A 16,427-nucleotide genomic window follows, 5' to 3' on the forward strand; every position below is an offset into this window, starting at 1 on the left:
CCTCCTACTGCAGAAGATGAGTTTCTTTACATGATGCCAAAGAAAGTAATCACCTAACTTTCTAATTTTGCTCCTAGTTACCTTCAGTCTTTCACGGTCTTTCTCAGAGTCACTCACCAGTTATGTGACACCACCATCCTTATAATTAAGAACTTCCCTAAACATCTCACAAGCCTAAGATACTGTACCCACCAATACAGTCTCTTCTACAGGAATCCCACTCCACCTCACCACCAGTGAAAGTTTAAGCAGGTGCACAGCTACAGTACATGCCAAGGGTTACCAGTACCACGCTTCATCTACAACCAGCCGTGGGCTCTTTACTGCCAGCTAGCCAGCAGGTAAGTCTAGCTCCAAAATCCCATTTTAGAAAGTACTTCCTCAGACCACTGCTGTCAAAGCTGTCTTGGGTAAGGATGCCAAAGAAAAAGACTCTGAAATGGAGATTTGCACACCCCAAGTATTGAAAAATGCCCTGCACATCAACAACTGTGGGAGGGTAGAGGAAATGAGACTAAACAGAGGCAGGAGGTGAATTGAAACACTGTCACAGAAGGCCTGAGCCAATCCATGGGGAGCTCCGGAGTTGGGATGGATCTTCAAAGTTGTCCTACCTGAAGGGCCAGGCATTTACAGCCCCACAGAGAACAGGCACTGGATGCAGGCTGGCCTGGAAGAAGAAAAGTGACTTTGAGGGAAGCAGCTCTGTTGGCTCAGAGCAATCTGGGGACTCAGCTGCGGTAGATTTTAGCAGCCACTATTCTCAATGGCTGGGGGAGCCTGTCCCTGAACCACACCACTGTTTGACTACTATCACCAATTCGGCTAATGACGGGAGAAAATCAATCATCTACCCTGCTTTCTTAGGAGGAACTAACCTTACAACCAGTTAGTTGATAAGGGAAAATTCTTTGCAGAAGAGCTGCTGCTGCTGCTGCTGCTAAGTCACTTCAGTCGTGTCCAACTCTGTGCGACCCCACAGACGGCAGCCCACCAGGCTCCCTCGTTCCTGGGATTCTCCAGGCAAGAACACTGGAGTGGGTTGCAGAAGAGCATCCGCTACCAAATTCTACTTTAACAGAATTATAAAAACCATCATTTTGAAGCCCCTAATGAAACTGACTCAGTCAAGGATTATCACAGGATGCTAAAACCATTAGGTGGAAGATATCCAGTGTGTGTCAACGTTATTACCCACGATTAACTGCTTACTGCAAGTGGAAGAAGCATACATACACAGAAAAAGAGATCTAGTGGGTACCCAAGTAATTCAGGTGGCCAGACTGAGCATCACCAAACAATGAGACATAAAAACCGCTGGATGGGACACAATGTGCAGTACTCAGCATTATACACAAAATATTCTTGCCCAAAAAACGTCTAACTGAAACCTACTGAAGCTTTAAAGCCTAATTTCCATTTATAGGAAATACAGGGACAGATGACAGAGAGAGGAACAATACATGTGATCCTGCCCTTAAGGAGTGAGATTTATAAGACATTTCAGAAAAGGAAAAATTTAGTGAAATACAGAAATACAGTGAAATACAGAAAATTAGTGAAATACAGAAAAATGGTCTGTAGTGGCCAGTAGCTAGGGGGAGGAAAAAGGAGTTAAACTTTTTAGAGTGATGTACATATTCTATACTTGACTGTGATGGTTCTAAGACTCTTCAAATGGACATGTACAAAAGGGTAAATTTTATTATATGTAAATTAAACCTTGATTAACAAGACCCCTCCTCCCAAAACCTGAGTATTTACTCTTAAAAAAAAAAAAGTGAGACTATTCTAACTATTCTGTTGATGTTTTAAAATGCAAAACTAGTTTTAAATTAACATTTTATTTTCTTTTTAAGCCCAAAGGCAAGATTTTCTCGTGAGCTAAGAAATGAATTCATTTCATACTTCTACCTACTTATATGCCAATAGAGCAACTTTTGCCTTAACACGTGTTTGTATAGGATTCCACAGATACAACAGCTACATGAAGCAAATTACTACATATCCACAAATACACTGACTCAACCCTGAATCACTTCCAATAACACTCCTACAATAATGTTTCTTCACAGCTCAAAACTATCAGTGTCTACTGAATAAAACTGAACTCTTACCTGGTAGTTCAAGCTGCCTTACCCTCTGACCAAAGGCTCCATTTCCAGAATGAATTCCCATTCCTCTCCCTCATGAAAAATCATCTATATTGTAGCTCTAACAGAATTTTTAATATTACTTACACACAAACTATGCTTTCTCACCTTCTTGCTCATGTTTCTGCACCAGCTCAGTAAACCATCCCTTTGTCATAACAGGCTATGCTTTCTTAGTCATTTAACACTTTTATAACTACCTGCCTTTGTACCTTTCACTCCCATCCAGAAAATAAACTCAGGTGGAAACTGTCTTACAAATTTTTATAGGGCCAATGGTTAGCACCAAGTATTAATATCAGAATCTGTGTTGGATTAACCTCTTATAACCAAAATCCCATGCATTTGAAGGATGGGCTCAAACAGCATTTCTAACAAGAAAAAGAGATAAAGCTGAAGGAAGTAAATGGGTTTAGCTTAGAGAAGAAAAGCAATTTCCCATTTTAACTATAAACTCCCCTGTTGTTTCCACTAACACTGTTCTTCTACCACTTCAACCCTGATACCCTGACCGTCTTTATCTCCCAGTCTATCAGTTCCCTCCTGGGATCACTTTTCTTTTTACCACATGGTCAATCTTTGTCACCAAAAACCTTCACTTTCTTTTATTCTTTCATCTCCACGGACACTTCAACCTTGAATCAACTAGTTTTGTTTTCAGTTCTCTTTTGAGTGGAAAAGCTTACAACATCATGCTGATTGGAATTTTAAGCACGTGATTTTAATAATAACAGTAATAGTAACACCATGACCACCACCAATGGCAGCTAACATTTAATGAGCATTTACCATGTTCAGGCACAATGCTCTTTCAATAACCCTAAAAGGTTATAAGTAGAGAAACAGACATGGAAATGCTAATTAACTTGCCCATTTTAAGAGACCAAAAAGCAGAACTGAAATTTGAACTAAGGCAGTCTGACTGCCGGGCAGATTAGTCACTGTGCTATAGTTCTTCCCAAATGCAATCAAAGTTGTACTGCCATTCACATTCAGAACTGATCAAACATTCCTTTATTCATTTCCTTACAATCCTTTTCTTCAAGCAAATGTTCCAACTTTCACTGATTCATTCATAGAAAAATATATTTATTCAGTCACTGAACAAATGGAATAGTAATGTTGGTTACTGAGACCAGCACAGAAGAGGAAGACATGATCTTTGCCCTCTATTTAAGTCCCCGAACTCTATCTGTCCCTTTACTCTCAGCAGAAATCATTAACTAATATTTATTAGCACTTACCGTGCCAAGCACTTTACATGTACAGAATCATGTAACCTATGATACAGTCCTCATTATTATTATTCCCATTCTACACAGAAAAAAAACAAAAGCAAAAACAAACAAGTGTGACTACATCAAATTAAAAAGCTGCACAGCAAAGGAAAAACAAATATGGAAAGGTAACCTACCAAATGGGAGAAAATACTTGTAAACCATATATTGATAAAGGGCTACTATATAATCTTATATATAAGAATTCATAGACCTCAGTATCAAAAAATTAAAAGGAACAAACAAACACCCACAAACAATCCAGCTTTAAAAATGGAAAGAGGCTCTGAATAAACATTTTTGCAAAGAAAGATATATGAACAGCCAACAGGTACATAAAAGATGCTCAGCATCACCAATCACCAGGAAAATGCAAATCAAAGCTACAGTGAAGTATCATTTCACGCTGTTAGAGTGACTACCATCAAAAAGACAAGAAATAAAAAGTACTGGCAAGCATGTGGAGAAAAGGGAATTCTTGTGTACTGTTGGTAGGAATGCAAATTGACACAGCCACTATGGAAAGCAATATGGAGCTTCCTCAACAAATTCAAAGGAAGAACTACCATAAGATCCTACAATTTCACTTCTGAAAATGTACTCAAAGGAAAAGGAAACACTAACCTGAAAAAATATCTGCATCCCTACACTCACTGCAGAATTATCTACAATAGCGAAGAAGCAATCTGAATGTCCACTGATGGATGAATAAAGAAGATATAATTTAAAATGGGATATTATTCAGCCACAAAAAAAGAGGGAAATCTTGTGAGACCAGGAATGGATCTTGAGGGCATTATGCTAAGTAAAATAAGTCTGACAGAGAAAGATAAATATACCAAAACCAAAACACAAAAACCAAACCCAAACTCTTACATACAGCGGACCGACTCATGGTTGCCAGAGGCACGCGTAAGGAGATGGGCAAAATGGGCAAGGGAAGTTGAAAGGCACAAACAAAAATTTACAGTCATAAAATAAATAAGTCATGGGGATTTAATGTAGAGGGAGGTAACTACAGTTAACAACACTGGAACGTATATTTCAAAGTCGCTAAGGGAGTAAATCTTAACAGTTTTCACTTCAAGAAGAAAAAATTTCAACTATGTGTGGTGATAGATGTTAACTTGACTTTATGTGGTAATCATTCCTCAAAATACGGAATGATTATGTTGTACGCCTACAACTAACACCATGTTATATGCCAATTATATCTCAAAAATATTTTTAAGCAAAAAACAGAGGCACAGAAGTTATGTAATATGCCCAAGGTCACACAGCTAAAAAGTACCAAAGCCAGGATCTAAAACCAGTCTAGATTCAGAATCCAAGCATTCATTAGAATGCCATCAAAGTCAGTGATGCCATTAGGCTTCTGTCCCTCAAGTTCTGTATCTACACCTAAAACATAATCCTCAGTAACTAATATATTCAACACTGACTGATAACGCTGACTGTTTTGTTCCTTGAATACAACCTTGTTTCTGCACCAGAGACTTTGTACTTTCCTAAAACATTATTCCTCTAGGTCTGCCTTCCAATCATTATGACTCAACTTAAATGTCAACTAACCCTGACCCGTCCTGATCACCCTACCTAATATATCACCTTCAACTACAAATTGTCCGTCACATGAAATCGGTTTTATTTCCTCCACGGCTATTTATCACAACCTGAAATGATCAGTTGCTTATTTCTCCCTCCTTGAGTGAAAATTCCAAGGAGGATAGAGACCTTGTCTGTCTTGCTCACTGCTACATCTTCAGCACCTCAAACAATCCCTGGCACAAAGCAGGTACTGGATATCTACAGAACAGACGCCAAAACTTCTGCTACACATTAGGATTACCAAAATAAAAAAGATACAGTTCTTCATAAACTCCTGGTCTTTAGATTTATAAATATGTACCTCCTCCAATTCTATATTAAAGGATGACTAGCTCCTAACATTTTTAGTGGCTAACCTCTTTACCTGTCATGTTAATCTGTCCCTGAGATCTCCCTTAGACTTCCCCCCAAGGATTATCCCCTCTCTCACTTCTTTAATTTCTCCTCCTCCACTTACTGAACATTTCCCACCTACTCTCCCACACTCAAATAACCTTCCCTCAGCCCTACATCCCCCTATTACCCGAAAGTATCCCATGGACTCCTTAACCACACCTCTCTTACAAACACATCTTGACCACTTCCTTAAAAGTCACCAGTGGCCTGGATAGTTTTCTCACTTTCTTCAACATTTAACCCTGCTGAGGACTTTCCAGTCCAACCAGAGGTGCTGCTGTGCCACAGTTCTCTTAATTTTTTAAAATCTTTTTTGACCTTACTTCACTGTCGTCCTTCTCTCACACTTTTAAACTTGATTTTCACTAGAACTTCATCTTCTATTCTTGCTCCATTCTGTCTCTGAAACATTTCACCTTTTCCTCTATCTCAACTAGTGCCCCATACCAATAATTACATCATTCATTCAGAACCTAAATTCCAGCTCCACTTTCCCCATTAATATTTAATATGAAATGTGACTTAATTCTTCAGCAAATCCTCAATAAAGAGTAGTTGCCGGCAATGACTTAGAAAAAAATAATGTGAACTAAAATAATGTTCTGAACAAGCACTGGAAGGCAATATCATACAACTTAAAGCTTGTTTCACGAGTACTTCTTGAAATATAGTACGTAAACTAATCCTTCACTAATTTTAACTGACAGCTTGTACAAAAATAAACCAAAGACTAAAAATCATTCATACACTTTATATATGTGGTTAATCTATATTAATTTTGCCTAAAACTGTTTATACAGTTCTAAATACACAGAAACAGTATTACTGCACGAATACAGTAGTAGAAAGCTAAAACAGGGAACATGCCAGTCACAAATTATTGCGTAAGTCTGGAAACAGCATATGAAATAAATTCAAATTCTTTAAAAGGGGTTTGTAAAGATACACCTACAGTGCCATAATTAAAAGACTCACAGCTCAAAATTACACCTAATTATTACAGCAAACTGTCCATTGAGGTTTTGTGCTATTTTCAAAAACATTAGCAAGAAACAGACTTGTGACATTGTGGCCTTTAATTTAGATAGCCAAGGGTAGTTAGTTATATACATTTATATCAGTATGATAAAACTAAAGTCCCCGTCCTATAAACAAGAATATAGACCAGAAGAAATGTTTACCTCTCTGCAGTGGACAGGAGCCACAGTCCACACTGGTCAACCACAAATACCTGACTCACAGCCTAGCCCCTCTCATATGAGAGAAAATGACATCTGGTTATTACCGAACAAACTGCACATTCAAAACCTACAGTGAACTCTCTAACTTGTTCAGCAAAAATCCTCCTATGCTTTCCTTATGTACTGCAAGAAGGTGTGAGGGGGAAAAAAAAGACGAAGCCAGCTCCCAATTATCACTGCCAAAGCCAAGCTGGTGAAACAAGTCAGTCACCATGCTTCAAGGTATGTGGCATGTAAAGGCATGGGCAGGAAAACAATAGCAGAGACTTAAGCAAAAAGACACCTACATTCTAAGAAAAAGAAAATGAAAGTGATTTCACATCTCCTCCACCAAGGGAGCTGTAGGTGCACCGAGTCTTGAAATTCTAGGAGCTGCTCAAACGTTCTAGTTGGTGGCAGTTGATCACTACACCAGCTGTCACCTTTTGGAGTTTTCCAGGTTTCCCCTTTTCCCCCACAAAACCCCCTCTAGTCTAAGGCAGAAAAGTAACTGAGGAAATAGAACAGAAGATGAAGGGAAATGGCCGATGGGACAACAGACCACGAGAGCTGCTGTAACCCTGTCTCCAGAGGACCCAAAGCTCTAGTTATCAAAGTACAGCTCTAGAAATCTGTATCAGACACCTTTCACATCCAGGGAAAACCTCCATCTGTATCCCTTTGGCATCTATCTCGTAAACTGAAATCCCCTGTCTTATCCTAAACTCATCCTATATATATGACATTATCCTTAACCGATACCATTGCTTCCCCTAGTGAAAGGCAGATTTTTTTTTTAAGGGAGGAGGAAAGGTGAGGATGGAATGTCCTGAGGGAATGGGGGGAGGGGAGGGGGTGAGAAATACGTGCAAATACCATTGCGGCAAAGACACTGGACACGCCAGTTCCCTCATCGCTCCTGCAAATTCTCTTCGTGCATGACCCTCCGCTCAGCCCTCCTCCTGCTTCAACAATACACAGACACGTGTCCTAACCGACCCGCACCATCACCTTTTCTAGCATCGCACGCTCCCCGTTTCCACCCTCCCTCGCCCCCCAACAAAGACAGTCACACACACTTAAAAGAGGAGAAACTGCTGCCACCGCACCCTCCTTTCTCAGTAAGTGCTTCTACCATCTAGCATCTAGTGCTGGCTGAAAGACAGCTCGATAAACACGTATGTAGACAGACACACACACTGTCACTGACACACACACACACACGGGCGCACATGCAGCATGTGGCGCAAAGAAGGGCACCCGGAGACGCACCTGGAGGCCGGGTGTCCAGCGCTGCTGCCCCCCTGGTCCCTGTCACTGAGCGCAGCTGTGTAAATCCTCCGGTAGCGGTCGGCCAGGGCCCGGCCTGACAGGAGCAGCTGGTAGTGACCCCGGGAGTCCGGGGCCGGCAACCCCAGCCCCAGCCCCGCGGCCGCCAAGGAGCCCTCGGGAAGCGGCATGAACAGCGCCCCCGGCGCCGGGGAGGAAGAGATGGTAGCGGCCGGGAAGAATCCGTCTCCGCCGGGCCCCGAGGAGGCGGCGGCGGGAGAGGCGGTAGCTGCGCACATCATCCTCCTCGCCGCCGCCTCGTCCCCGCGGGCCGGGCAGGCAGACACGCGCGCGCACACACAGCCCTTTTCCAACGACGACGGCTCCGGCGGCGGCCTCTCGCTCCCGCAGCAGCTGAGACTACAAAGACAGCGACCTCCTCCTTCTCCTCCTTCTTCTCCTCCTCCCCCCCGCGCCGCCCTCGCCACTACTGGGGCCGCTCATCTAACCCCGCCACCCCGAGAGTGTTAGGAGGAGGCGGTGCCGCCGCTGCACCCGCCGCCGCCTCCGCTGCCACCGCCGGAGCCACCCGCAATGGGAAGCGGCCGGCCGCTCTGGGCATGCGCCACTCCTCGCGCACGCTCAGTCCCTCCGGCCCCCCGTTCCCGCCCCACCCCCTCTCCGCCGCCACTGCCTCCGCCTCCGGGCACTGGGTGTGGGACCGGGGTGGCGTGCGGGATCGGGAAAAAGTCCACTTCTCCGGGTTTTACTAGCGGCTTGAGGAAGAGTCAGGAAAGTGCTGGGGAAGCTGTCAGCTCCATCCAGGCGGCTTCAGGTACCTGGGTTCCATCCAGGTGGGAGAACTGGAATCTGAAAGAGAGAGCCGGTGCCCGCCGCGGGAGGATGATCGTTCTGTATTCCTGTTCCCTTTCCCCAAAGCGTGCGCTGCCAGCGGGAAGATTTACTGTGAATGTGCTAGTTGAACTCAGAATTCAAGGCAAAGGAGGCCAGCCGAATTAGAAGTACCTTTGGTGGTCTTAGTTTGGGGTTTTTTGTCATTAGGATTTAAGTCTGTTAAAAATAGCTTTTACTTACCGAAGGCAGGTAGTAATTTGGTGTACCCTCTTTTTTTTTTTTTCCTGTGGAATTATAGCTCCCAGGTAGGAGAGGATTCACAAGCCAAAGTCTTTCCCAAGTTCTTGTTCTTAACATTTATATCCGAGCTAAGACTTAATGCAGTAGTGCTTCTCTCAAATATTCTTTAACTCCACATTCACCCTAAGAGGAGGGGGCCCTCATCTCTTGACAGTGGATACTTCATGACTCATCTTTCTCAGCCCACATTTACATCACTAAAGATAATTCTTGTATATTACCTGAAACTACAGTTGTGACAGACTGTGTAATTAAGCAAATGTCATATCTACCAAAGATCTTATCAGTGTTATCTATAAATGTAATATTTGCTGAGTCCCCTCTTCCCAGTTACTCTACTAACTTCTTCAAAGTAAATGCTCTAGAAATATATGTGCCGAAGTACCCTGATTCCTATTAAATTTTATCCTTTTGTTTTTTATATAAATTTATTTAATTGGAGGCTAATTATTTTACAATATTGAATTGGTTTTGCCATACATTGACATGAATCCACCATGGGTGTACATGTGTTCCCCATCCTGAACCCCCCTCCCACCTCCCTCCCCATACCATCCCTCTGGGTCATCCCTGTGCACACATCCCCCCCCTACCCCCCACCCCCCCCAGTCTCCCTCTCAACGGGAGACACAGGAGAAGCAGGGTCAATCCCTGGAACCCGAAGACCCCATGGAGAAGGAAATGGCAACCCACTCCATGGACATCCCATGGACAGAGCAGCCTGGTGGGCTACAGTCCAAAGGGTCACAAAGATTTGGATATGACTGAGCACATAAGCACACATATCTTTTATGTACTTACTGGCTCTTAAGCCTCTTTGAATGTTCTTTAGCAGGAAAAAAAAATCAAGCCCTGTTTACTGTTTGGAGAAGTACAAACAAGTAGTGGAGAAATTAAAATAATTCTAGTTTTTATGGGGAGACAGTGCTGAAGGATTCCTTTTTATCTGGGGCTTTGAATAATAAATGGATATCATTTTGATTATAAAAAGATAAGTAGAAGTGGAATAATAAAGCCATGGGACAAAGGACAGGCAGGGGAAATCATAGTATTTTCCTAGTGTGTGTAGCTCTGTTGTACAGATTTTGTATTTATCTTGTTGCCTCAGCTATCTTATAAGCTCCTTCACGGCTTTTTGTTTATCTTGATGTCTTCCTCAGCACCTGGTCTAGAACCTTGCCTATGGTAGATATCCAGCAGTTATTTATCGGGTGAAATTTCCTGTGCTGATGCTCCACCATGGTTACCCACCTGTGTTAAACTGCCCGTCCCTGCTCCCCGCTCCCCTCTCCCATCCCCTCCTCCCATCCCCCGACCCCCCTACCAAGCCTGGGATGAGAGCCAAGACACGATAGAGGCAGCTAAATGCTGGTGGAGTGAAAGGCGGACTCCTAGCGGCTCTAAGGGCTAATACTGTGTTGTAAGAGCTAGAGAGATAGCCAAAAGGCTCTGGCACGGGAAAGTTTGGGTTCTGACTCTGCTATTTGTATGTCTTTGGACAAGTTTCATCCTCTAATGGGGCCTCCCTGGTAGCTCAGCTGTTAAAAAATCTGCTTGCAACGCAGGAGACCCTGGTTCGATTCCTGGTTCGATTCCTGGTTCGATTCCTGGGTTGGGAAGATTCCCTGCAGAAGGGATAGGCTACCCACTCCAGGTATTCTTGGGCTTCCCTGTGGCTCAGCTGGTAAAGAATCCCCCTGCAATGTGGGAGACCTGGGTTCGATCCCTGGGTTGGGAAGATCCTCTGGAGAAGGGAATGGCAACCCACTCCAATATTCTAGCCAGGAGAATTTCATGGACTGTATAGTCTATAGGGTCACAAAGAGTTGGACAGGACTGAGTGACTTTCACTTGCAGCCTTTGAAACAGGGTCAAAATAATACTGCAGGAGATTGTGGGAGGACTTCCCCTTGTCAGGTGGCTTTTCATAAACAGAACACACTAGACTTTTCCATAAGGACTGGAATGATGCTTGAGTCTGTTCCCCCCGTGCATCCCCACCTCCTAGCACAGAGGCTAGCCCTAAGCAGCAGGGAAATAGACATTGGTTGAATGAATGAATATGTGAATGAACAAATGTTGCTGGCAGAGAGAAATATTTGCAGCTCAGGCTCAGGTGGTGGCCTGTGCACTCACTGTCCATTTAGAGCTTCTAGTGGAGACTGACCTGGAGCATCTGTCTCCTAGTTCCCCCTTACCCGTTCCTTAATTTCCCTTGGGTCCTTACAGAACCCTTCGGTCCCAGACGGGCCCCTTCACGAGCCTTCTGGGTACACACAAAACCCGGTAGCTGGATAATTTTTAAAGAATCCCGTTGTCACTGAGCGGCGCCACTAGGCGTGCGCAGAGTCACACACATGCTCACTTAGGTATCCGAGGGTGGCGTTTCTGTTGCGGTTGGCAGCGTTTCCTTCCACGGCAGCGGTAGCGGCCGCTCTACCCTAAACTGATAGCCAATGCAGCGTTTTTTCTCCTCTTCTTCCTGATTCTGCACTGTGCGCTCCCGGGTCACTGCAACTTGCTACTCCTCTGCCTGGGCAGCTGGGCAGCTTGGAAGGCTACCCTGGAGTTGGCGGGGAATAGGGCGCCAGCAGGGAGGGAAAGGGCATTTGGACTCACCCTTGACTCCACTGTCCAGGGGACCTGAAGGGGAGGGTGCCCCCCACCCCACCCAAGGCAAGTCTCGAGGGTCACCTGAAGCACCAATGCAAAAGAGAGAAGTGGATTTCTCGAAATGTACGAAAGCAAGTGTCCCCTCCCGCCGGTTACTGTTCGCACTACTATCGAAAGCCCTGTGTTGGGAAGGCGGACGCAGGGTGGGGGGACTCTCACTATTCAAGAAAATGTGCAGAATGAAAAAAACATATAGAGGGCTTTGCTATTGTTTTCCCAGCCCCATTGAGCGGGGCTCTAGTACTTCCCGTGCTGCCATCTTAGCTTTATCTTCTGGCCGGGCTGGGCGTGTGTGTGCAATCCTGTTAGGAGGAAGGGTAGAGGCGTGGAGGGGCCATTGGGCGGGTTGGGTGTCAGAACTGGCCAGACAGGAGTTCAGGGCACAGTCACCCTCAAAGAACATTGCACTAAGGCAGATCCTGACTTTTCCCATTTTATTAGTGAAACACATGCATAGTATTTTTTTATAGTCTTTGTGGTAGATATCATGCTCATTTCTCGAAAACCTCTCTCTTCTCTATAATCGTAGAAGACCATGGCTTCATCTTTTATCCCTATAACAGAGTTTGTCACTCTTTTCCACTTGACATTCCAAACCTGGGGCTACAATTTTCTGAACTCTTAGCGGATTTACATCTTTTGTACTCTATCTTTAAGCAGATCTTTTAAAGGAAGCTATACCTGGTTTCCCGCATAGGAGGCAGACACTTTAACCTCTGAGCCACCAGGGCAGCCCCAGATGCCAATGTAGTAAATAATAAGCATAAACCATAAAGTGTATGTAAGAGGACACTGATTGATATTGTTTTATTTAAAAGGTTAATATTGTACTAATACTACACAAGATTTCAAACACAGGAAGCATGTATATAATCAGAAACATCAAGACTGCTGGAAATGTTGTTGTCAATGTCAAGAATCTGAGTTTGTTTCCTGGATTTGTACGATAATGCATGTAAACACCAAGAGTGGTGGCTCAGAGCATCTTAAAACAAGCTTAGTAGCTGAGAACAATTTGGAAGGAAAAAAGACTCCAGAAATTCTTTACTCTTCAGCAGCCACTTTCTAAAGACCACAGAATTCTGCATTCTTGACGAATATGACCATATTGCACTTTAAAATGAAATATATTTCATATAATTTAATGCTGTAAACTAAATAGAAGTCAGCATGGTGATTGGAATTCTTTTAAACAAAAATTGCATATTAGATCCCCTAGATACACTGACTTATTCCTTTAAACAACTATTTTTAGAGCCTTGGAAGAAGGGTCAGCAATTTATAGTCATGAAGAGTTAATACTTTTACGTTTTGATTCATATTAGTTTTAAAAGATACAAATTTTATGTCCAAATTTCCCTACAAATAAAAAAATGTAGATTCTAGGGGCCCTGAGTTAAATTTTCATCCCTGAAAAATGTTTCTAAAATATTGATTAGTGAGAATATTCTTTGAACTATCTAGATTCACTAATATATATTTGAATGCAAATCATAGTTTTAAAAAATCTCCTTGTGATTTGTTTTAGCCCAGAGGAAGCTGTCACAACTGATACAGAAATTCATATAAAGTATAACTCTGAGAGAAATGTCAAAATCATTGAATTTTAATCTTGAAAACTTCAATATAGTTTATAAATTATTAGGTTTATCTTTATTACTAAGGTTAAATAGTTTAATATTAAATCATATTCCTCAAACCCTAAAGGACTATTGAAATTTTTCTATAGAATAGCAATTTTACAATGTCAAAGTTTCCTTGAACTATATTATTTTAAATAGGGTTCTTGGCTAATCCAGATATCAGGATATATCTAAATGACTCTAAACTGATTGTACTAAGCTCTTATTTTAAAGACATTTAGCCTCCCTAAGGCTAAGTTTTCTCATCAGTAAAATGAGAGTAATAATAACACCTAGTTCATTAGATTCTTTGAGGATTAATTTAAATAACGTGTATGAAGGACTTGCTAAGCACATTATCTGGCAGGCAATAAATATTATTATTATGTGCGGTGCTCTGTTTGAGGTGTATCCTGGTCTTGTGCTAGAGGAAGTGATGAAACAGTTACACAGTTTGAGTTGTTTCCTCACAGAGTCCTATCCACAAGTATAGATTTACTATATTTTGTTATGACAAGAAGAATTGAATCTAAAGACTATTCATTTCCCTAAAATACTCTGTTCTTGGATGATTTATTACTTTACAAAATATATTGCTGATTTTCATCAATTGAGTTTCTGGAATTTTAACTGATGGCTATATTTTGACATCTAATAATCAAAAGATTATAGTTCCTTCTCAAGTGGCTGGTGGCACTTCCAGGGTCAAAAATTATAAATCACCCATGGCTCACATTCGCTTGTTAGTTTATCTGTAATTAACATCAAAATCTTAGCCCCACCCAGTTCAACTTCCTGTTTTGATCAATAGTTTGACTTTAATATTTTGAAAGTAAAAAGGAGTTGATTTACTAGCTCTTCATAAATAATTCTCTTAAAAATATTTTGCTTCTTCTTTATCATGTCCAATTTGTCTTCCAACTGGGCCAGATGCAGTTTTAAAAATTTTAGAACATATACTTCATGAAAAATAGTTCTGCTTTTCCTAAATTAATTTGTGGTAAGTAATACTGTTTTCTTAGTTCAGACAAAATAATCGTATCTGTATAATGTCAAATGTTGAGAACTAGATTATTTACTTATGTGGTGGAGCAAAGACAACACAGCTTCCCAAGAAAAGATATGGCTTCCTTGCAGGTAGTCCTAACATCCATGTCACTGCACAGGTGGAATGAGGTACCAGTAATTTTCTTGTTTGCTCTCAAGTTTATTCCTGCAAACTTCATTTTCCAGGCTCTGTTGTCAGCTAGCTTCAAATTAGGTTAAGCCTGTGGGGTGAGATGGGTGATTGGAAAGTGGGAAGGAGGAGAAACTCTGCCTCTCCCATCCCCCACCCTCATTGCTCTTTCCATTTTTGGAGCAATAGCACCTCTGTGGTTCCAGCTTCTCCTGGACTGCTTCTCCTTCCATGATCCAGCTCCAGCCAAATACCCTCTGTTGTACAACCAGTTCTCACTGGGCAGCCCTGGCTCCTGGAATCTGGTAACAGTTTCTCCTCCAGTGGGATCTCCATTGCCAGGGATTATAGTAATTTCCTGCTGATATCACTCCTTAAGATGTCTCTATCCCTCCTTTGGCTTTTCAGCTCCTTCAGTACCATTGCAATTAGTTCTCCACATTCAGTCCCCTCTCTGAAAGACCTGGTATGCGCTTGTTTGTTTTCCTGATTGGACTCCAAGTGAGGTGGATAGTCTCCCACGTGCATAATAGACCTGAATTGGCTCCTCAGCCAAATGACATGTCATCCTCTTTCATCTGGTCTTTAAAGCTTGTAGATCTGACCTCAATTAGCAAAACAGGAACCTACTTTGAGAACGATATTGACTGACTTACTGCGCCCATTCCAAATCCCCTTCTTCCATTCCTGCCTCTACTTTAGAGACAGGGGGAAAAAAAAGAAGTATTCTCCCTGGGAGACTCTGCTACATCTAGGTTGGCTTTGGGGCACAATTCAGGCCAGCAGGATGAAGGAGACTTTGCTGGTACTTGCTCTGTGGTCTCTCTCTTTCCACCTCAAAGATGGTCAGGATGGTTGATGTTTGTAGCTGTGAGCTAAGACATATGAGATAAATGCCAAGGGCATCACTGACATCATCCTTGATATGTGGAGCCACTGAACAAAGTTATTTTTATGATTAAAAAAAGAAAAACCTTTCTTGCTTTATGCAAGTCAAACATCAAAAAGTTCACTGCAGTGTTTTATGTCATGCCTTCAGGTTTATTAACGATTTCTGCAGTGCTGTGCCTCCCAGATATCCTCCAGGTCTGAGGCACTTATTCCCCCAGCTGCTGGGAGCACTGACCACTAGCTGCTCACACCTAAGCCCCTTCTGTAAGTTGCCCTTGGTCTTAGAGAGTTGTCCAGGATTCCAAGGTTCCAGCCCCTCCGCAGGGGGAGCCCCCATCAGTTCACTGCTCATCAAGGTGTACAAAGCCCTGGCCCTCTGACCATACTTCAGGATGACTTTGAAGAGCCACGCAAGCTCACATCTCTCCATTAACTAAGGCCTTTGTTCCAACTGCCCTGCGTCAATTTCTCTTTCCCACCTGCTTTTCTCACTCATTCACAGGCAGTATTGTTGAAAGGACTATCTATGATAAACTTTTACATGCAAGTCTCCTTCTCTGAATCTGTTTCTTAGGGAGCCTGACTTGTCAGTTAGTATAGATAGTGGCCTGAAGATGCAGACTCTAAAATGGGATTTTGGAGCTGGGTCACCCACTGGTTAGATGACAATGAGGACCCCATCTGTGGTGGATGGTTTCTAAAGTGACACCATGATCTCTGTCTCCTAATACCCCTGTCCTTACATGAACCTCTCCTCTTGTGTTTGGACCTGCAAATTCTTTCTAACCAATAGGATATGGTACAGTGACAGGGCATACATGTGTGTGACTAGGTTACATAATATCACAACTCCCATCTTTCTGGGACCCTCTCTTTTTTTGCCGACTTTGAAGAAGCTAGCTACCATATTGTGAACCACTGTATGGAGAGGGCCACATAGCAGGGAGCTGATGGTATGTTCTGATCAACAGCCAACAAAGACTTAG

At 42.7% G+C, this 16,427-nt stretch overlaps 1 protein-coding gene across 22 annotated transcripts in view; it reads right to left on the bottom strand.

Moving 5' to 3' along the window:
* MYCBP2 (MYC binding protein 2) overlaps positions 1-8,543 on the bottom strand; it is a 273,135-nt gene extending 264,592 nt beyond the window's left edge. For all 22 annotated transcript variants that reach the window (XR_011259486.1, XR_011259485.1, XM_069601843.1 and 19 more), the window contains exon 1: positions 7,927-8,543. Coding sequence is in view for 20 of the 22 variants with exons in the window: in XM_069601843.1 (XP_069457944.1) it covers positions 7,927-8,225 (299 nt within the window). In the remaining 2 variants the exon portion in view is untranslated. The remainder of the gene's footprint in view (positions 1-7,926) is intronic.
* Positions 8,544-16,427: the final 7,884 nt, after the last annotated feature.

Source organism: Ovis canadensis, chromosome 10 (genome assembly GCF_042477335.2).
Source record: "Ovis canadensis isolate MfBH-ARS-UI-01 breed Bighorn chromosome 10, ARS-UI_OviCan_v2, whole genome shotgun sequence".
Classification (NCBI taxonomy): Eukaryota; Metazoa; Chordata; class Mammalia; order Artiodactyla; family Bovidae; genus Ovis; species Ovis canadensis.